Source organism: Thalia democratica, chromosome 1 (genome assembly GCF_965202585.1).
Source record: "Thalia democratica chromosome 1, ktThaDemo2.hap1.1, whole genome shotgun sequence".
NCBI lineage: Eukaryota > Metazoa > Chordata > Thaliacea > Salpida > Salpidae > Thalia > Thalia democratica.
In genome coordinates, this window is record NC_139165.1 from 58,610,580 (window position 1) to 58,634,344 (window position 23,765).

At 24.9% G+C, this 23,765-nt stretch overlaps 1 protein-coding gene across 1 annotated transcript in view; it reads left to right on the forward strand.

Moving 5' to 3' along the window:
• The window catches only part of LOC145829988 (GRIP and coiled-coil domain-containing protein 2-like), a 57,538-nt gene that overhangs the window by 16,739 nt on the left and 17,034 nt on the right, over positions 1-23,765 (forward strand). The window contains exons 4-10 of the mRNA XM_082937913.1: positions 2,216-2,350; positions 3,793-3,897; positions 5,986-6,102; positions 16,691-16,855; positions 21,274-21,390; positions 21,552-21,694; positions 21,855-22,031. Of these exons, the coding sequence (XP_082794039.1) occupies positions 2,216-2,350; positions 3,793-3,897; positions 5,986-6,102; positions 16,691-16,855; positions 21,274-21,390; positions 21,552-21,694; positions 21,855-22,031 (959 nt within the window). The remainder of the gene's footprint in view (positions 1-2,215; positions 2,351-3,792; positions 3,898-5,985; positions 6,103-16,690; positions 16,856-21,273; positions 21,391-21,551; positions 21,695-21,854; positions 22,032-23,765) is intronic.

Below are 23,765 nucleotides of genomic sequence, written 5' to 3' on the forward strand. Positions count from 1 at the left end.
TCTTTGAGTCAAAAAAAAATGTCCTGAGTGACCTTAAACTGCCCTTAGTCACCCTAACTAATTTCAAATCCCTAATTTTTTTTTGCTTTGGCGCTAACTACTTATATATCATGTTCATTTTTCTTCTTAATAATTAAAATGAACTTTGTATGTGTATGCTTCTGTATTAAATTTTCACTATATTAATGAGAAATACAGTTTTTTAAGATTCAAGGTTATAAGTTTAGATAATTTAAGATAAAAAAACAAAATTTGTTGTTAGTTTTTTGTAACCATGTTTTAACTTAATATATTAGAAAACAGTTTGATTTCGTTTTAACGTTTTAATTGACTACCTTTAATCTTACCACATGCAGTACTCACTTGAATGCATATTTATTCCATGTTTACTTCAAAACTGTCCAGAGTCATCCTGAGTTTGTAAATAAGTCAAAATACTCTGAGTTACCCTGAGATTTTCTAGAATTTTAAAATATCCTTAGTACCATCAGTACGTGGCAACCCGAATATAGTTAAAAAATATAAATTAGTGCTTATTGTAGGGGTAGGGAGTACTTGGGTGGTGTTTGCTGGACTTATAAGTCCATATGATTTGGATGTTTTTTTGCTCCATTAAGAAATATCTAAAATATCTAAATTAATTTTTTGAGCGGCATAATTTTTTTTTGCAAAAAAAAATTATGCCGCTTCAAAAATTAAATTAAACCCCAAAAGTCACATATTTTTCGATTTTTGACTCCAACAGTAATAAAATTACTTATACATGGCCTAGACCTATAATTTATATCTTAAATGAAAGCTTATACTTTTTAATATAGATACTTAGTTAGACTTTAAATACATATAAACTGCTTTTGATGTATTATGACGTCATAATCACCCTAAATATGCAAATTTTTCTGTAAAATTGTGCTTTTTGGAAACTTAAAAAGCATAGCTTGTTAGTGATTTTATATAAAAAATATTATTGTCAAACCAAACTTTTTAGGTATACTTCTTAACTTCAAAAATTTAGGTGATGTGTTATGTACATTAGCGGGATATTTGATGTCATAGTTCGTTTAGCTTTAAGTGTTTAAAGAACCCTTAAATAATTATTCAATTAGAATTACAACAAATTAACAAACTATTAAAAAGTTATGAATTATTATAGGCAGGATAATGTTGTATGGCATTAAACATTTAGTTGATGTTTCCAAAATAAAGATTTTTAAAAAGAAATAAAAAACATTGCAAAATAAAACGAACATTGTACTGAATCATTTAGTATTAACACTTAACATAATTGCAACATGACTGATACTTTTAAAAATTTTAATACCAAAAACTGTCACATAATTGATAAAATCTAATGGACTATCTGTTTGATATAATTAGGTAAATATATTACTCTTAAAGATTTTCAAAAGCTATCATTTAACTTTCTTTAAAATACATCTGTTCTACTAAAAAATCTATTTGGATATGGCTTCTCAGTGAAAAAGATCTTTCATTAGAAACATTACATTCCCTTTCAATTTTACAATCAAAAATTGAATCTATATGTAAGTTCAGCAAATCACGTTAAGGTTGGTGTTTCCACTTCAAATTATTTCCATCTCGAATTGTCATGAGGTGGTCCATCTTTTAAGTCCCATCATCATTTTTACCTTCACAAGTAGCAATACACGATGATCTTTCACTAATTAATGTGGCATAATAATGCGCTACCTAAATATCTTCAATTTTTTCTGTATATTGGCGGAAGAAGCCCCTATAATTAATGCTGCATCAGTGTTTGTTGGTAATGAACACAGATCATGGGTTAGAAATTATAGTAAACCAAATCGGCCATGATCATCATACACTTTTTTTGGAAAAGTTTTTAAAACTGTTTATTTAAAATTTGGATAGACTTTTAAAAATTCATTAAAAATATCTTTATCATGTAATATAAAAATTAAGATTTTATTAAAAAATCATTATTAAAAAACTTGTGTAACCCCTATGGCATTAAAATTTTTCTGTGAACATTAAAAAGTAATGCACAGCTCGTTGCACAATGAAAAAATTTCTGTGGCACATTAAAAATATACTACTTTATGTTAAGCTTTTTTTTTGTTTAAATATTGTACTTATTTATATTTAAGTTTATCAGAAGATTTAAAACATGACAATAACTGAAATAAAACACTTTGATGATTTAACTTCTAAGCTTAAATAAAACTTATTGCAGCATTTAGAAGTTTCTAAAAATAATCAAGATTTAAAAAAATCTTTTGAGGAATCAATGAAGAATAATAAAAACACAGTTTTACAGCTTGAGAAGAAAGCACAAGATTTATTCAAAGAAAACAAAAAATTAAAACAAGTTAATGTTTAAGTATTATAATTGTATTTGTTATAATTTTAGATTAAGTTTTTATTAACATTAAGGGAATGGGGGCAGCGAGTCTAACATTTTTTTAATATAAATTTACATTATACTTTATATGAAAGCTCTAATTATATACTGTATGATACTTATCATAATATAGAAAAAAAATTTTTGAGATACTGTCAGTTGAGTAAATAGTTTCTGATACAAAAGTATGGAAGAAATATTTTTGTTGTCTCAATTTTAAAAAATTCAGTAAAAGTCTATCTTCTCTTTCATTTTTTGTCAATTAATCTTAAATTTTTAGGAAATGCTCCTTGCATTACTAAAAAAATACCCTATTGTAAGAAAAAAAAAATTTGAAAAATATTTTGACCAACATAAAAAATATATTTTTTCTTCATTTCCAATCAAAATTTTTTTTTACTCAGAATAAAAAAACTATTCAATAAAAATGTTAAGTATTTACTTAAGATTAATATGAGAAAGTTTCAAAAAGATTGCTTAAAACTGTAGGAAAAGATAAATTTTTAATAAAATAGTTTTTTTTTGCTTTTTTACGTTGTCCTTTTATAACAGGGTCTTCCAAACTTTTTTTCAAATGGCCCCTTTTATGAAATTAAAAAATCAAGGGCCCCTTCTACCAAAAATACTCAAAAACTACCATAAAAACACCTAAGACTTTTTTTCAGTAACTCCAGAATATCTAGTGTAAGTTAAAAATTATGACCTCACCGCCTCCTGTGGCTCCTTTACTGCTCATAACCCCCTGAGTATTGTCACGGCCCATTTTGAGAAACCCTGTTCTATAAGGAAGTTATTGAGCTTTCTAACTTTGTACCCTCGTACCTTAAAAACTTAATTTTACAAAATGGTAAAAAGCAACTGTTGGCTAATAGATCTTTAAAATAACATTAATTTGTTAAAAAAGTGCCAACCCTCCTATCCCCTTAAAATTAAACTATTTATACTTAAAATGAGATTTTTTATAGTCAAGCTATAATTTCACATAAAAAATTTTGAGTAAATCAAATTAAAAGAATACTCTTAGTGGGCTCAAATCGTTTTAGTCTAGCTTTTATTTATTTTTATTACTGCATTTCTTCTCTTCTGTAATTACTGGAAAATTTCGACAGTTAAACTTAATAAACAAATTTTTAAATTATGTATTCAAAACTATGAAAAAAGTAATAAAATAACTTTTGCAAAGGTACTTTTTTTATGATATTCTATTTTACGGTTGATTTTTAATTTTTAAGACAACTAAGTTTAGTTTAAGCTAGAACCTGATAAAACTTTAGGTTTTCAAGAAGTTATATTTCAAAAAATACTTAAAAGTTGCAAATTAGAACTTATAGTATATTAATTTAAATAAACAATTAAGTTAACAGGTAACTAAGTTAAAGTTGTAAGTTATAATTGCTTATTTATAACAGCGTATAAATAACCTTGAAAATGAATCGAAAGACCTAAATGAAAAATTAATAGAAAAATGCCAGAAACTACAAACTTCTCAAGTAAAGTTAGAAGAAGCTGAAATAGTATGTTTTTTATATATATGCTTTAAAGTATCAAAAATATTTTTAGTATAACAATTTTCTCTTACCTTTCTATTTTTATCTTCTCATTATTTTTTTTACATTCTTCTTTTTTACCACCGCTGTTACTGCTAACCCTTACCCTTGGTCGATAACTTTTTTCCTATTTATTTAATTAATTATTTATTTATTAAATTATTAATTAATTAATTTATATATTTTATTCCTTTTTTACTACCACTATTAACCCTAACCCTTACCCTTGGTTGGTGTTTTGTTGTTATTATTTTTTTTTTTTTACTCTTGTGCAAAATTAGCCATCCGTTCAAAATTAACCTTTTTGTGCAAATTTTTGATACTACAATTACATCAGTACGTTTTAAAGAATACTTTTTATTAAAATAAAACAAAGCTACAGTAATTAAAGGATCAAAAAAAATTTACAACAAATAAAAACAACATTGAGGTATAAAAGAAAACTTATATGAGTTAAATATAAAATATTTGAAAAACATTTTGTAACAGTAAAGTTAAAAAATAGGCCAACTAACTAGTTGATAATGAACTTTAGCAAAGTTTCAAATATATAAAAAAAAATAATTTATTGTTTTAATAATATCTTTATGAAAATAAAACTGACTCAAAAGAACAATACTTAAAACTGGAGTAGTTTGCATTAGAACTTTTTGAATTTTTCAACTATTCTGGTTTTTACTTTCGCCCAGGTGAGTTAACCTGAGTAATCAGAGTGTTTGACAACATACACTTTTTTTCATAGGATAGTTCTGTTTAACAACCAGAATTTTATTTATGACGCTTCTGTATATATATCTATGAACATATTTGATAAAAAAAGAACTTTTCCGAATTTGCTTACAATTGTTTCATTGCTATTTGAACTAGTCATAAAAGCAAAATAGAGTTGAATTTATTAAAAGAAGTGTTAAAAATTTTACAAACATACATATAACACTTGACAAAACAAACAAATTTAGTTAATCACAGGGTTGTCACACACTCAGGGAATTCAGGGAAACTCAGGGAATTTTGATTATTTTTTTTAATTTTGGAAACTTATGGCAGTTTTGGTTTTTTCTAAAGATTTCAGAGAAAATTTAAGATTTTTTAAAGAATATCAGGGAAATTTTTTCTAGATCTAGAATGAAATTTAGTTAGTCCAGTTTCAAAATTTTGTTCAAAAAAGTTGATTTTATTTATTTTTTAGTGCTTAACTAGAATTTTTTTAGCGTTGCGACTAGTTCTTCAATATTCTTGAAATAAACATTGTAATTTTTTAATACTTAATAAAATTTTTAAGGATTTGGAAAAAAACTCAGGGAAATTTAAGGTTACTCAGGGAAATTTCTGGTCACTCAGGGAAGATTTTTTGACTCAAAGAAAAGCAACCCTGTAATCAATTTTTGAAAATGCAAATAAACAATTATTTCAAGTTATTTTAGATTTTTTAGAATAAGTTTTTAAAATATGTAGGCAGGGTTGTTTTCTTTATTTACTTTTCTTAAAAATATAACAAAACACATATCATTAAAAAAAAATTATTTAAATACTTCCGAAGTATGTCTTGTCAAAACTTGTATCTTACTAAATTAAACTGAATTGAAATTAAATTAAAATTATACTGTAGTTTAAATTTTTGAAATATAATATACATATAATAGTATAATAACATATTTTGAAACTACAGTATAGTTTTATTTCAATTCAGTTTATTTTAGTAAGATACAACTTTTGACAACACTTGCTTCGAATAAGTACTCAAATAAATTAAAAAAAAAGAGATGCGTTTGGTTATATTTTCAAAATAACCTATGAACAGGAAAAAGTTGTTCAATTATTTACTTTTGTTAAGCAACAATTCTTTTTTTTTTGTTAACTCAGTTTAATACTTCTTTAATTTGCATAAGTTACACGTTTTGTTATTTATACTCCTAATATTTTTGATTAAAAAAATTTGACATCACTAATAATTTCCCAGCCATAAAAACACACTTAAATTAACGCAATAAAATTTACAGAAAAATTAAAACCTATTACTGATATTGCTTAAATTATATTATTACTCAATTTCAGATTACCGAAGAACTAAAAAAAACTACGCTAAAGTTAAATGATAGTAATGAAAGAATAAAAAAGATGAATAAAAGGATTGTCGAATATGAAAATAGTATTGATAGTTTACAACAACAAGTAAGTGAAGCAAAATATAAAATTATTGAAATTTATAAGTATTAAAACAATGTAAGATGAGTAGTTTAAAAATACAAAAAAAAAATTCAATATAAATACCAATTTAAGTAAAAGTTAATAATGGTTATTTGTCATATAGTGAAGTTGTACTTTAATATTGAAACCTTCGCCCAATTGATTTTTAAAAAAAGTTTTGGGCACTCCATAGATCTACAAAATCTGTTAAGTAGATCTACTAAAAAAATAACAAATTAAGAGCATAGGAAGGGGGGTTAAATCGCTGTATTTAAGCCATAAAGGGAGGGGGGATAAACAATTTTTTTTACAAAAATTAAGATTGGCTTTTATATGAAAGCTTAAAGTATAAACTACAAGCTAGTTTTTATAGAATTAAAAAATAAAATTTTAAGAATTTGTAAATTATAAAAAGCTTCCGATACAAACGTATGGACCGCAAACTTTTCATAGTCATTTTTCTCGGAAATTTAAAAATTTACTATAAATATATCTTCTAAACTTTTTGAGCTAAAGACCTCAAGTTTTAATTAAACATCTTTTCTATAGCTTAAAAGACTTTGAATATTGGGATTTTAAAGAAGTAATATAGGTAGTTTTTATTTATTTATTTTTCAAAAAAACTGTTGCATTAAATCGATTTAAATATTAGTAATGGACTTATAGTGAAAAATCGAAGAAGATTGGTTATAAAATGAAGGAGAAGATAGATTTTTATTTGATTTCCGCTTATGTTTAAACAGTTAGTTCAAAGTTTTTTGAACTTTTAAAAATCTCTAATAGCAAAGATAAAACTACAAAATAAGATCAAATTGTATAAATCTAGATGTAACTTCCTAGGTGGACCGCCTTCATTAATTTTTGAATAAATAACTATTTACCAGTTACTTTTTACTGTTTTTAAAATAACCTTTGGCATTAAATTGATTATAGTTAAAGAGTTTCATGGGAAAGCAAAAAAAAAAAACTATTAGTCTAATATTTATAAAGTTTTGAGAAATATGTCTGATACAAGTTTTAATTATTTTTAGTATAAGAAAAATGAAAAACATATACAGGGTGGTGTAATAAAACTAATCAAAAAATAAAGTATATATAAGCTTTAATGTTTTGTAATTTATAATAATTTTTAAAGGGGATTTGATTAAACATAATCTATAATCATAGTTTTTAAGTAAAAGACTAAAACTAAGATTAAGGGTAAGTTGTAAGGTTTTAAACAATTATATTTTAAATGACGAGTTGTAGTATATCTCTCTCTAACACTAGGCTTTAGAAAATATAAATATAATTGCTAGGATTTAGAAAGGGGATTTATTTTAAATAATGGATTGTTAAGAAATTGTTTATAGGTGAATAAAAACACAGAATTAGATGACAATTTATATTCGGATAATCCAAATTCCGATAATTAAATTCAGTTCATTAAAAAATTACATAGAAAAATAAAAAAGACCATATATCAAAAAGTAATAAATATTTAAAAAAAAATGTATGTAGGTCTTATTAAGGCCATAGGGGGGGGTAGAAGCCATTTTTTGACCAAAAATAACATATAGACTTATATTATAGTAAATTTCATAATCTTTCAGATACTTTTTTTAGATTTTAAAAATATTAAGTAACTTTTTTTTTATGACCGGTTATATAAAAATATTTATATAAAAAAATGAAATTTACCAAAACTTTAAAGCCGTTTTTCTCGAGTTTTTAAAAACGGGCTTTAAAATCTATCTTCTCCTTCATTTTTCAAGCAATCTTCTTCAAATTTTCAGGAAATGTTCCTTACATTATGAGAAAAAAACGTTATTTGTGAATTTTAATAATCTTAAAAAATAAAAATTTTATGACAAAAATAAATAAAAAAAAGTGATTTTTTATCATTTTTTTTTTTTTTTTTTTCAAAAAAAAGGTATTTTTACTTAAAATTTTTTAAAGTCACAAATAACGTTTTTTTGTTATTGTATAAAGAATAGACTGTGAAAGTTTGAAGAAGATTGCTTAAAAAATGAAGGAGGAGATAGATTTTGAATGCATTAGTCTTTTTTCGCCGTTTTAGTTTTTCCTTCCCCATAAGGAACCTGTTATGCGGCCCGACTTTGGCCGGTCATATCTCAAAAACTAATTCGAATTTTTAAAAACGGTAAAAAGCAACTTGAAGCTTAGTAAAAACTCTATAAAATAAGATCAACTTGTAAAAAACATGGCCTACCCCCTATGGCCTTAATATGTACAAGCTATTCTTCTTTTTGCAGAATTTAAAATGTTTTTTGAGATATTAAAAAATTACTATATTTTATATCAAATTTACACAGTACATACTCTTTCTTTATTAAATTAACACATGTTTTTGTGTGTTAACAAGTTAACAAAACTTAACGGAGCTCTGTAAAAAAGTAAATACTGTAATGAAGGGTTAGAAGATAAAGTACGTGTACACATATAGTTATTAAAAATAAGAATAATTACTTCAGATTTTTGTAGATTAATCGTTAATAGTAGATACAGTATACAATATTAAATCTGACTGCTATAACTCTTATAGTATTTGTAAATATTAAATCTAACTGTTCAAAAATATAGGTTTAATCGTTTGCTAACAAAAGATCCTAGTGAAGTAACTTCACTTGAATATAAGTAAAATAAAATAAAACTTTATTTTAAACATGAAATCTAAATTTTATGAAAGTAAAGTAAAATACAAAATAAAATAACATATCAAAATATATACTACTTACATGAAAATTAATAAAAAAACTATTTCATAAGACCAAATGGTCGTTAAGTATTCGAAAAAATTAATTAATAATTGCGTCTTAATATTATGTTCTAAAACATAAATATTTAGAAAAATCCTTTACCTTGCATTGTAAGATAGAAATTTATTTTTTGTATCTAGAAAAAAACGATCAGGCACTTTAATTAATCATAGTTTTTCACAATTATTGTTTAATAAAAAAAGATTACTGTGTATATTTGTTATTATTCTACAAACCACTAAATTTGTTTTGCCAGGATCTGTTTTTGCAAACGTTTTTCTTTAAATTTTGAATAGTTATATTTTAAAACAAATATAGCCATACCCCAAATAATATTTAATTTTTGCAAAAAGAAAAATTACTTTTAGATATTAAAAGACTTACATATGTATTTTTTTCTAGTATACATAACTTTTTTAGCCAAGGCAAATTTAACTTTTTTAAAAGAGTTTGAATAGATGTGCACCAAAAACACAGATATATGTAAAAATAAACATGATATTAGTTAAAATAAACTAAACTAAGTGAATGCGATAAAGATAAAAGATTAAAAAAGTATTCCATAGTGTTAAGTGGGCTTTGTGTAACAAGTTAATTTCTCCAGTTTAGGTTTTTTCTTCGATTAGCATTAACTATATATAGTCTCTCCAAGTTGCATAAAATGCGCATGAAACTGGTTTTAATTTGCTTTTTGTTTGCCTAATTATGTTCTATATATGTTCTATTTATGTATTTTGAATCTCTTTCGTATAGTTTCCATAAATAGTTAGCAAGTTTTGTACAGTTATTAGATTTTTTCTTATTGTTAGAATTTGGAAAAGACGTTCTATGCTCACATAGATCTCTTTAAAGATCTGCTTGTAGAGCCAATGTATGACATGTCGTCATTATTCTCAGATACACATTTGAATTTGCACTTGTTATTAACTGGAAATTGGTTTCTGTAGTTGCAGATGTCTGTGGGCGGTTTTTCAAGTAACTTTTTGTTGTGACCGCAAATAATTGCTTTGATACCTGGAGAGCAAATGTATTTAATTTTGATGCAATTTATATTAATAATTTTGTTGAATATTGGATTTGTGAAAATGCATATCCAGTAGTTTTAAGAATGGACTGCAAACTTTGTTTTTACAGATTCAAAGTATGGTGGATTATAGAATATGCATTTCCTTTTCCTGTTTTTTGATTTATTGCTATCATTTAGTGTGTTATACTCCAGCTTATTATTGAAGTTACTTTTAATTAATGCGTTTTGGTAGGTATGTTAATCATCAGTGGCGTCGCGTGGTATTTTTTAGGTGGTGCAGAATTTAGAAAAAAAATCCCCTACTTTAAAACTCTTTTTTATCTTAAATAAAGACTTTTTTCTACAACAATTACATTAAATTGCTAATGTAACCTGGGAAATTTTGTTTAGAAATAAAACATTTATTTTTTCAAAAAAAAAATTATGTAAGAAAATAACTTTTAAAAAAAAGGTAAATACTTTGAAATTTTAAGTAAATATAAGAAAAAAAATTATTTTAAGTAATTTACAAGACTCAAAAAATGTTAGCTTATTTATGAGAATTAATTTTTAAGAAGGCTTTAAATTTAAACTAACAGTAGAAAAAAAATTGGCCAAAACAAATTTTTATTATATTGAAAAACACAGCAACTTTAATAGTTTTTCTTTTGCCTCAACTTAATTTAAAAAATATTTGATTAAACATCATACTAAGAATGGTTATTTTACTAATATTTAACTTAACAAAAAAAAAAGAAATGTCTTATTAGACTTGGCAAGAACATTAAAAAGTCTACAAACAAAGAAAAAAATTTTTATGTACAAACTGCAAGTTTATTTTAAGTAAAATTTATTAAAACTCAGTAGAAAATAATTGCTTATTTACTGATGAATAATGAAAAAAATAAACGAGTATCAATTTATAACTAATTAAAATTTTTATGTTTGAAAAAAAAACAGCTTGACTACTAAGTTAAAAACACAAAAGTAAAATAATCAAGCTCATAAATATCAAATTTTACGAAGTCTCTAACTTACAATTTAGATTAAACAGATTAATATTATAATAAGAAAATACAGCAACTGCAATAATATTTTTTTAGCCTCAACTTTAGTTTAAAAATATTGGATTAATTAAATATCAAAATATTGATAATTGTTTTACTAATATTTAATAATAAAAAAGTCTAATTATACTTGGCAAGTAAATTAAAAAGTCTACAAACAAATAAAATGTTGTGTAGAAATTGAAATTTTTTTAAAGAACAACTTACATTACTCAGTAAAGAAATTTAAAATTCATTTATGAAAAAAAAAAAGTTTGATTAAGTAAAAAACTCATAAGTAAAACAAGCAAACTAAATAATATTAAGTTTTACAAAGGCTCTAAAGTTAAAACTAAAAGTAGCTTACAATTTAGATATAAGAAACTTATATTATAATAAAAAACACAGCAACTATAATAATATTTCATTTTAGCTTCAACTTTACTTGAAAAATATTGGATTAAATACCAAACTAAAAATAATATTTTTACTTATTTTTAACTAAACAAAAAAAGGAATGCATAATGAAGCTTGGCAAGTAAATTAAAAAGTCTACAAACAAAGAAAAATTTATGTACAAATTACAACTTTTTAAAGAAAAACTAAACTTGCTTAGTACAGAAAATAGTTACTACTGAATGTCTACCTAAAAAATTAAATCTAAAGTCTAACTTTGCAAACATAAATACTTAGACTCTTACTTTTCACCTTTGTAACTAAAATTCATTCTTCTCTCCTTTTGGCTGATAAATTTCTCCATCACCTCTTCTTTGAAACTAGTACAGTTTTTAAGTAAGTCCCTACCAATCGAAATTACACTCAAAGAATTTAATCTTGACTGACCCATGGTGTTTCTCAAAAATTTTTTTATCCTTTTCAAAGATGAAAATGTTCTTTCAGCGTCTACACTATTCATGGGAATAGTTATTAAAGTTTTAAGAAACTTTGTAGTTTCGTTAAATATTTTATTCAGGTTATGTTCTTCAAGATATAACAGTATTTTCACTAAATCATCCTGATGCATGTGAATAAAATGTTTTCAGTTCTCTTTCTAACTGTTTACATTCAATTACAGGATAACACTTCTTCACTGTTTCTATAAGTTCTAAAGGAAAACAGGATTTATAAACAGTAAAATATTTTGCCAACAATAACTGTGAAATTCTTAAACTGTTCTAACTATACAGAGTAAACTAATAAATAATTTCAATATTAAAAAAAAATTTAAATAAAAGCAAGGTTGCCACTCTTTGAGTCAAAAGAAACTGTCCTGAGTGACCTTGAAATGCCCTGAGTCACCATGTGTTTTTGAGAAAAATCAAAATACCCTGAGTTTCCCTGAGATTTTTTAGAACTTAAAATATCATTAAGTTTCACTGAGTACCCTGAGTGTGTGGCAATCCTGAATATAGCTAAAAAAAAGATTAAAATAATTTTAAAAACAAAGAGTTTCATTTTATCACTAACTTTAAGGACATGAAGATATTTTTTTAAATATATTTTTACTATCAAGTTTGAAAACAACTGAACTTTTGCTACACCTGAAAATAAGCTTTGCTTTTAAGGGCATTGGGAGGATGAAACACTTTCTTCACAATTTGATCTTATTTTATGAAGTTTTACTAAGCTACAAGATGCGTTTTACAGATTTTAAAAATTCAAAATACTTTTTTAGATATAGCCGATCAAAGTCAAAGGCAACAAAAGGTTCCTTACAGGAGGCACAAACTAAAACAGCGTTTAAAAAAAAGTATTTTACCCCCCTTTTATGCCCTTAACATATACTTTAGAATTATTTTACTGAACTTATTTTATACAGTTTTAATTTAACTGCAAGGCATTTTTTATCAATATAAAAAATCATATTAATTTTTGAGATATGGGAATTCATAGTCAGAGATACAAAAGAGTCGTTATTAATATAATATAAACTCAAACAACAAATAAATCAAATCACTAAAACCATATCTTTTTTTATAAGTTGGCCTCAAAATCTTTAGATGTTTCTTTTATAAAATAAAACAATTTGCTAAAATAGATATTTAAAACACTAAGAAAAAAAAGTTATAACAAAAGTAATATTTTTTTGTATATATATTGATAGTTAAAAATTTAACACTTCTCTTCAACAAAAGTATAAAATTTCATAAAGATTAGAATGAAAAAGTTTGATAAAAATTGCTTTAAAAATGATGGAGAATATAGGTTTTCAGTAAAATTGTATTTTTTTGCTGTTTTAGTTTGCTCCTTGTATAATAAATCAATGTAATCTCTGGCCTGACCGGTTGTATCTAAAAGTTTAATTGGAAGTTTCAAGTTTATTAAAGAGTAACTATTAGCTTTCTGAAAAACTTAGAATAAGAACAACATGTAAAAAAGTGCCTATACACCCCCCCCCCCTTATTTTTATTAACTTTTTTTTTAAACTTAATGTTTTTTTGTTGGAGGTTTTAAATTCAATAGTTTTTAAGGGTATCTTTTATGTATTTAAATTTAATTTGTTTTTCATTTTGATGACAGTATTTTTCTCAGGAGCTCAACTTTTTAAAGTTTAGTTGGTGAGGCTGTTGAACTTTTCAAGAAATTTAAAGATAATTAATAAATATGTAACCATTATAACAGTAAAAAATTGGTTAATTAGTTTTCATGTGGCCATAGGGGTAAAACACTTATATTTTAACTTTAAATAAACTTGTTATTTTCAGAGTAAAAAACTAAAACTGCTTTAGTCAGCCTGAATATTTTCTAATTTGGTCAGTTTTAATTTATCTTGGGTCATCTTTAGTTTTTTTAACATTTCTTAGTTATCCTGATTATGAGGCAAGGCAACCATGTTTCAACAATTTTCTCTAAAATTTTTGCTTTGTTTATGAAAAAATTAAACCAAAAGTCATATAAAGTAGACTAAAATGTTAAACTACTCTAAGTAATCAAAGTTTCTTGGGGGGTCAGACCAATATTTTAAGTTAAGGCTATTTACTTTATTTAAATATGTGACTGTTTCAATAATAATAGTTTTTATTTAATATAAATCTAAATTATATTTCTGTAAGAGTAAACTAGAAGTTTATAATAAACTGCTTAACATTTTTTTTCAGAACTCAAATGTTACATTTAAATATTTTAATAACTTTATGATTACAATAATCAGTTATAGTTAAGTTTATGTATGCAGATTAAAATAAAAAAATCGAATTCTTAGACTTTAGTGATTTAAGTTTCTTATCTTTTTTTTTCAAAATATTTGATTTATGACAAGTTTAAATTTTAAAAATTATGTGAGTACATAAACTCAAGTTTAATCCTTTGCAGTAGCTTGGCTTTGTTTTTATTTTATGTTTACAATAGCTTGTAGATGATACTTAAGCATGTCCTGTTTTAGGGAATTTTCAACTTAGCTTACTTACCGCAAGATATTGATTTTGCGGTAATTCTTGAAGAAATTTTGCTTTTTTGAGTTCATTTGCGGCAGTCAGCTAAGAGTTTGCGGCAGTGAAGTGGGCAAAATGGTCGTTTTCTAAATTGGACTTTTAAAAGAGATTTCGTTCTAAAAAATAACGAAAATATTATAGATACTTATTTTTTTTCCTTACAAAATTTCCAGGTGGTGCAGTTGCGGCAGTGCAACACCCCACGTGACGCCCCTGTTAATCATTATCAAAAGGATTTTTTATTTTATAAGTTTTGAACTTATTTTCAATTACTTTTTGATTAAATTCTTTAATCTTTCTTGGGTGGTGAACCTTTATTAATGTAAATAGTTGTAGCGTTTAGTTTAAAGTATGCACAGTAATCATCGGTTGATAGGTTTAAGTGATTATCCAGGAAGCAAGTGGAGGTTTTGCCGGCGTCGGTTATAGTATTAAATCCGGTTTCTGATAGCTTTTTTATGATGTCATTTTTTTTCTTGCGAACATTAAATTTGCTTGTTTACTTAATAATGACAAATCCATCGCCTCTATAAAGTCCAACTGATTCGTGGATATATATTTGTGAATTTACTGTACTATTCTACAAATAGTCTAATAGACTAACTTAAATCAAATGTGAAATAACCAAAATTTCAAATACATTAAGGATATGATAATCTAAAAACTACTGATTCAGGATAGTCTGTTTTTTATTATTATTATTATCTAGGTAAGCTATACAATAACACCGTCTTTCAGGTTTTGTCCCTTATTTAAAAGCTTAAAGTATAAATTATAAGATTTTTATTTATAATAAAAAGTATTTAATTATTCCTTAAAATACAGTTACTTTCGTTAAAAAACCCTACACAGATGTATAAAACGTTTTTTTTTTGGAGTTGGCTAAATATTTCTCGGAAACAGAATTAAATACTAAATGGTATATAATACTTAACCTCAAATAATTTTTATTAATTGTTAATATTTTTTGCTTTTATATGCTTATTAAATAATCAATATACAACTGGAATTAAAAGCGTAAAAAAAAAATTAAACTAAAATAAATTAAGATCACACCAAACGATTATTCGTCAAATAAAGACTTTTAAAACCATTTAAAAGAAATACACCTGATGTTTTCATAGTTAACTTAATTTCAACAACGTTTCGACTTTTAAATTTGTCTTTTTGAACTATAAAAATGTGCAAACTAATTGAAATTAGTGCTGAAATCTAAATATATGAGGTAAATTTACTCACAAGATATATAAAATTATACATTATGAATTATGTAGTACAATGATTTTAGGTTACAAGAATAATAACAAAACTTTGGTAAATAAACATAAATAAACAGTAAATAAGTATTTAATCAAAAATCCTTGATGTCTGAATAATACCCGGTTCAGTTAATTGTTTGTTTAAAGTTCGACTAAAACGCTCAACTAAAATTACTTCACTAATCAAGGTCACAAATTTATTTCTAGGTTCTTTTAGAATATTAAAATGTTAACAGTTAGTTTTTAATTTTTCTAATTGTTACAGTTACTAATGGAATCTGACAGTGTTGTTTTTTCTCTTAAATGTTCTTTAATTAGTGGTGTTAAAATAAATGAAATATATTGAATATATATTTTTTAAATAGCATTAGTTACTTTATTATTTTGCATTAGTCAATTTTAACAAGAAAACTGTCCAAAATAACTATTTTTTAGTCGAAACATCGTCGAAATTAAATAAACTATGAAAACATCATGTGTGTTATTTTAAAAGGGTTGTTAAAAGTTCAAATATCTCCACCTATTTTTTATAATAGACTAGTAAAGATTACACTGAAAATTTTTAGAAATGGTTGCTTAAGCCTGTTGGAGAAGATTTTTAATTAAAATAAATTTATTTGTAATTTTATTATCTATATTTCTTGAAGAACCTATTGAATTGTTCAACTTTAACCTGTTATATCTCAAAGGGTGCATGTTAAAAAGCGATTAAAAGTAACTTCCAGTATGGTAAAACATTTGAAAACTAATACTAAATTGAAAAAATATGTTATTTATGGCGTTAAAGTACTGAAATTTTAATTATTTCTTGCCTGGCATAAACATTTGAAAAACCAGTCCATTAACTTATTTTAACTTATTGCATCGACCAAAAAAAAGTAAATAGTTCAGTAAAATATTTTAATAAATTTTATAATAATAGTTTCAACGAAAACTTTAATAAACTAAAAACAGTACTTTACAAAACTTTTTTATATTCTAATAAACTTGTTTAGTTTCGATCGTGTATTAGAAAACATCATTAACTACTAACAGTTGAAAAAATAACTTGTACAATGTTAATCGTTTTTAGTACAAAGCAAATACAGATGAAAGGGAAATGAGACATATGCGAACTCTTGAGACGGTACAAACAAATATCAAATGTCTCAACAACATTGAAAATGGTTTGAGGAGTAAAGTAGATGAATTAACTAGTCAAACTGATACGATGCAAAATAGTATTGACCTTTATCAGGTTTTTATTGATAAAAAAGTTTAAGTAAAATATAATTTTTAAACATTAAATTGGAACAACTATTTTTGAGTGTAACTTTGCTAGAGATCTTATTCTAGTTTTATGTACAGTCTTGATTTTTACAATTCAAAATCTGACAATTAAAAAATAGCAATCCGTTTAAAGTTTTAAGGGGTCATATCTCAAAAATAAAAAATTAAAAAATAAAGCAAGTATTAAGAAGGTTTAGTTAATAAAGATTATGACAGTAAAAAAGACTTTGACGACGACATATCAACACAAATAATTCACAATTGCTAAAAATAGTCTTATTTTAGTAAGTTTAAAAATTTATTTTACTCGTATCTCAAAAAAAAGTTGAAATAAAAAAGTACCAGAAGATCCAATTAACAAACATTATGATATTTATTTTAAAGTTTGAAAAAAATTGTAAGATATAAGTACAATTATTCAAAGTTATAGAAGCTATAATGAATGATTAAAATTATAATATATTCGGAAAAAAACTGATATCTGTCTTAATTAACTTTTAAAGTGTTTACAATATAAACATTATAAATAAAGTAAATAAACTCTTTATGTTTTATAAACTTATAATTTATTATTATGATCGTTTTTTGTAATTTACTTTTTAATTTAGTTTCAAGCAAAATTTCTTCTATCTTAAATGTTTTTATTTTAACAATTTTGCCTTAAAAGTAACTTCAAAATAGCAAAGTATAACTTAACTCTAATTTAAACCTTTTAAACAGATTTTTACACTTAACTCTTTATGACGTAACTATTTTTAGCTAGACATTTAAAAATCATTGTATATAACTAAATTTACACTACATTCTTATCAGTTTTTAGCAAGAATATTCTAATGATGCGCTAAATGAAAGTAATTAATAATCTGTTTTAAATGAACAAAAGTTCAGTTGTGACTGACTGATGGGTCCTAATAAGGACGAAACCGGTCTCAGTCTACCGAAACTTGTGGTCTGATGGTCGAATTGGCATGATCAACCCTCTTGTTAAACTTGAGCTTGTCTCACGGCAAACGAAAGTCAAGGCTTCTGCTCTGCTGACTTTCGCCGATATTTTATTTAAAATGAAGGACTTATGTTTACACTTTTTAGTCAAATGAAATTGTAAGTCATCTAAAAAAAAGAATTTAAACCAAGCATTAACAAAAGTCTATTAAAAAGCCAAAAACTATTTTATACTCCTATGGTACACTTAAGTCTTAGATTCTTTACAATTTTTTACTAGAAGTGTGTCTGCATGAATTTAATAATTCTGTTCTTTTGTTGATGCAAATCGTAATTGATTTGAGTATTAATTAAGGATTCTTCTTAGCACAACCTGCATTTTCTTTTCCTGATTTAGATTTTTGTTCCCTTTTTAGTATTTTTCAAGGAAATTTATACTTCTTATTTTATTTTTCAACTTGTGTATTAGTTTTGAAAGTTAAGTGGCTTGTTTGTGCTGTAGCTAATTTCTTTCATGTTGTTTACTGTTGATGGTGGTTTTGTGTGTTGCTTTTCGTTTTTTAGCTGGTTTGCACTTAGTCCAATGTTTATTTTTTGATTAATTTTGTCTAAATACTTGCATGTTAAGGGCATAAGGGGAGTACAACATTTTTTTTACAAAGATTCAATTGACTCTTATGTGAAAGCTTACAGTATTAAGTACAATATAGAATATAAAAATTTTATTTAGTTTTGAGATATAGACGTTTTTGTGAAAAGTTACCAATACAAACGTATGAAGCGCAAATTTAACAGAGTCAATTTTCTCAGAAGTTAAAAAGTTTACTAAATATATATCTTCTTTTTCAGTTTTTGAACTAGAGAACTCAAATTTTCAGGAAAATATTACTTTTATATTTAAAAAACTTTCAGTGTTTGGTTTTGAAAACTTATGAAATATAAAATTTTAGATAAAAAACCAAAAAAAAGATGTTTTATTTTAAAGACAGAGTGTGGATAATTTAATTTGTTAATATTACAGTTTTGCACAAAATCTGGAATCCTTGAAAAACCTCGAATTTGACAATCTAGGCTTATAAAACCTCGAATTTTGAACAAAAATCATTAAAAAATCTAGAATTTCTAACAAATTTTACATATTAAGTAGTAAAATTTTGATTTGACACGATAAGTCTCTCATACATATACAAATTTTCTGTTATCATCAAAGTTTTTTATACAAAAAAACACATTTGAAGTAGCTTCACAGTATCTTTTCCATGTTGTTATACTACTTAGCACAGTTTTTTACCTTCAAACTTAATATTAAGTAAAAATAAACCCAAAAACGTGTATTTAAAATCTGGACAGGGTGGCTACAAATCTGGAATCCTGAAAAAAAAACCTGGATTTTGGGAAGTTTTGAAAAAAACCTGTAATTGAAAAAAAAAAATTACATGTAAAGTAGTAAAATTTCAATTTGACACAAAAAGTCTATGATAAAAAGTTTTGTCTTTTTTTTTTGTTACAAAACACATTGAAAGTAGCTTTACTGTATCTTTTCAATGTTTTATAGTATTTAAGACAGTTTTTTACCCTAAACTTGATTAAAAAACTAAAAATAGACTACAAAATGAGTACTCATAAATAAAAAAAAAACCCTCAAAAACCAGTGGCAACACTGATACTATTACTTATAATTATATAGGAACTTATTTAATTACTATCTTACATTTATTAGATGCTACTTTAGCTTACTGAATACAAATCAGACAGACAGTTTCGGTAATAAATCCATTGTCTAAATGAAACACAATAAAATAAAACTTTTATAACTTATAAACTACTTCGAAATAGTTAAAACTTTATAATAAACCAAGTTTAGTCAGCAACAAACTATAAAACACTTAAAGAACTAATTTAAATCTAACTCAAAAGATTTCAAACAAGAAAATGTAATCGAAATAGTAACTTTATACTTAAACAGTCTAGAAAATAATCATACAAATAACACAGTTCTAATACATCACTACCAATTAGTACTTTTACACAGCACTAACCATTAATAAACTGAATTTGAAATGAGACTTGTTATGCTTGACTGCAATTCTTTATATGGTTATCCAATAGTTACTTCCATGTTTAGTTATATTATTGTCTGACTCTACATATTCTAAATTCAAAATAATAAAGTTGCAAGTAAATAAATGCAGCACTTTCATTACACTATAATAAATTTGGAAAGATAATTTTTAGTGTAGATTGTTGAGTTTATGAACCGACTAGTTCCTAGATTTCTGCTCCATGTTTTCCACCCATTGTGATATTAAAAAATTGATTCTCGTCTTAGTTACTTTTTATCTATACTTCCTTTGGTTATATAATACTGATTTGATGATAATTTGTCTGCGTTGAGAATAATTTTTGTCTGTGGTTTTTACTTCTAAACTTTTGTTTGCAAAATTTCTTATGCATTTTTTAATAAGTTTTATGTTTTTAACGGATAATGCTACTTTAGTCTACTAGTAATACTATTTAATTAATAGTTTTCTATATCAAATTCTTTAAGTCTGTGTTTAAGTTTTTCTAGATTTTTTTTATACTATTTTATTACTTCGTGTGTAGTGTTTCTATTTTAAACTTTTTTGTCTACTATACTTTTACTTATTTGTCCTATGTAAGAATAACACGGGTTAAATAGTCTGATCTTTGGATTGTTGTTAAAGCCTTCTTTGTGGTTTTTCAAAGTTATAAATAGTCGTTGCTTTGGTGGGTGATTTATTATTTTCATTTCAAGTTTAAGATTAGCCATTCACTAAAATCTAACTTCTCTTTTATTTTTTAGCAAATAACGTTAAGTTTTTAGGATACACTCCTTAAATAGTTTAAAACACTTTGAATGTTATAATCATTAAATTTTGAAAGTTTGAATTTTTAGATAAATAACAAAATAGTGTTAATAAAATGAAAAATTGAATAAATTTAAATATTATGAATTCACTTTTTAAGATTATCACTTACTGTAAAAATTTTAAGTAGTTAAAAAATTAAAGTAGAATTAAACTTGATATAAAAGTTTTTCATAGCTGTATTATTTTGTGCCTTCCATAAAACACCTGTTGAACTGAACTTACCATTTTTGATCGCTTATTTCTCAAAACTTATTTCATATTTTGAATCTATGAAAAGTGTTTGTAAGCTTAGATAAAAACTTAACAAATTAAGATCAAATTGTAATATTATTGTAGACCCGCTAGACCTTTAAAGTCTTAATTTTCAAAGCAGTTATGGGTATAGATTAGATGTTACCCTCTAGAAATTATTCAAATAATGATATAACTTCTGTTTTTAAGAAATATCACGAGCTTAAACAATTACTATTAGTTTTCTATTAGACAAAGAATTATAATTTTCTTATTAAAGTACTTAGTAACAAAACGTTTTTAAAATAAAAGATGTATATAGGTTGATATTGAAAACGAAAAAAAGAAAATAAAACTTCTAGAAAACGCTTTAAAAAATTCTATTACTAAAAGTGAGAAAAACAAACTGTTGATGCAGCAGAAAATTTCAGGATTAAAGGTTTTTTTGTTGATTTTAATCCCGAAAAGTATATGTCAAACCTAACTTTAGATAAGTTCTTAGACATTTAAAAATATATGAAATAAATGTATACGTTGCTTTAAGTTAGAACATTTTTTATTACATTAATTTATTTTTATTCTTTTTACAATCACAAACAGACTTCTTTAGACAACGTTGTTTTAGAAAAGAACTCTATTTCATCTGAGTACGAAAGCTACAAAGTTAGAGTTTATTCTGTACTTAAAAAACAAAAAGGGAAGAAAACAAAAAACGAACTAAAAGAAAAAAACAAGACTGAGTTGTTAGATATAATTAAATCTTATAGTTTTTTGATAAACTGTTGAAGTTGACTTCAATAAGATTTTATATATTTTTATAAAAAATATTATAGGCCATGTAAAAATATATGTGAAGAATTTTAGTGTCTTTTTTTGCATAATAATTTTGTTTTCATTTTGCAGAGAAAAAGAACAAAATGATACCAAAAAGCTAAAAGATTGTCTTTTAGAATCACAAAAAACAATCCTTTCACGTGAAAATGAGTTGCGTCTGATACAAAAGGATTATAACGCTTTAATTGAACAACAACAGTTAGAATCAGATATTGCTAATGACAAAGACAATAAATGGAAAATGAAGTAAATTATTATATTAATACTTGTTTTTTTTATAGTTTTTGAATATAACTCATCTAAACTTATTTTATTAGATATACAAGACGGATATCGCGTTAATTCTAAGAAACTTATAAATTAATTCGAAGCTCTAAGTCAAGTAAACTCTTAGGTTCCGAACTAATAATGATAAATGATAACTACAAAAAAAAAATTAAAAGTTAAGGACCCACTCTAAGAGTAATGAAAATTTTTGGTTTTTAAACTTGAAGCATTGCTCTTTAAATACTCTGCTACTAGTTTCACAAAAAACTGTCTATAATTTAATCAAGTAGACTTTTAATGCTTAATTAGTTGTATGTGTTATTCAAAGAACTCACAATTTGACGTAAGACTGTGAGTTTATTTACAAACACAATAATACAGGGTTGCCAAAAATCCTGGATTTGAGAATATTCGAAGAAAATAAACGGAAGTTTTAAACAAAAATCACTAAAAAGCCTGGAAAAAACTAAAGTTTTGAACAATTTTTACATGTAAATTAATAAAAATTTCGATTCAAAAAAAAAATCTATCGTATATAGTTTTTGTTATCATTAAGCTTTTTTATATAAAAAAATTTTTAAATAGCTTTACAGTTTGTTATCGTTTATAGTTGTTATACTATTTAATTCAGTTTTTTACCTAAAACTTAAATTATACGACAAATAGACTAAAAAACATGTAGTTTTTAGCCTGTAGGAAATTTATCAACCCTGATAATAAAAATATACTACAAAAAACCCCTACAACATAATTACTACTATACAAGTGAAATAAGATAATGAGTACGTTTTACACATGACTGCTTTAAAAAGTAATTGAACTTTAAAAGTAATGACTGCGCTTCAAGTCGAATAAACGTTTTTATTCGCTTATATATATACTTAACGTTTTTATACATAGCTGTGGACGGATTCTAACTTCAAAGATACGCTAATCTATATAAAATCTTTACTTTTTAATTTGTTTCGAGCTACCTAGATTACTTTTTTTTAAGTTAAAAAATAATGAATGTTAGATTTAGAATCTGTCCCATAACTGTCTAGGATTAGCAAGCGCTATATCTAGCAGATGTCGTTAAGCTATGCTTTTTAGCAGATTTAACCTAAAGCATTTTAACAGCTTTTTTTAAAGGATAGCGTTATAGTTAGAGTACTAAATAAGTTGTTTTCTAAAAAGAGTATTATTTATAATATGTGTATGATGCTGAGTGGTTTTAAGCTATGAACAGAATAAAAATAGTTTTGTAACATAAGGGTGGTAACGTAAAGCATCTTATTTAGAAAAATATAACGATGTATTGATATATTATGTTGTTATATAAAATATAAGGGTAGGTTTTAGAAATGCACGAAGGGACACTTTTGCACTGCGTCAGTTTATTACGGTTTTTTTCTATTTTAGCTATTATTATATACTTTTTTTTGTTTAGTTTTTATTTTCTTATTTATTTCTTACTATCACTCTTACCCTTAGTCGGTAAACGGTTCCTTCTGCTGGCTAGGGTAGAGGCACTGACAATTTTAGTGGTGACTTAATAAGTCAACCGTGTAGAAATTACGCTTCGCTGAAAATATAACATCCGTGTAAAACTGTCACTCGTGTAAAATTGACCTTCCGTGCAGAAGTGGCTGCTCATACAAAAGTGACTCCGTGCAAAATTGATTCCTCGTGTAAAAGTGACCCTTCGTGCAAAAGTGATACCATTCAAATTCC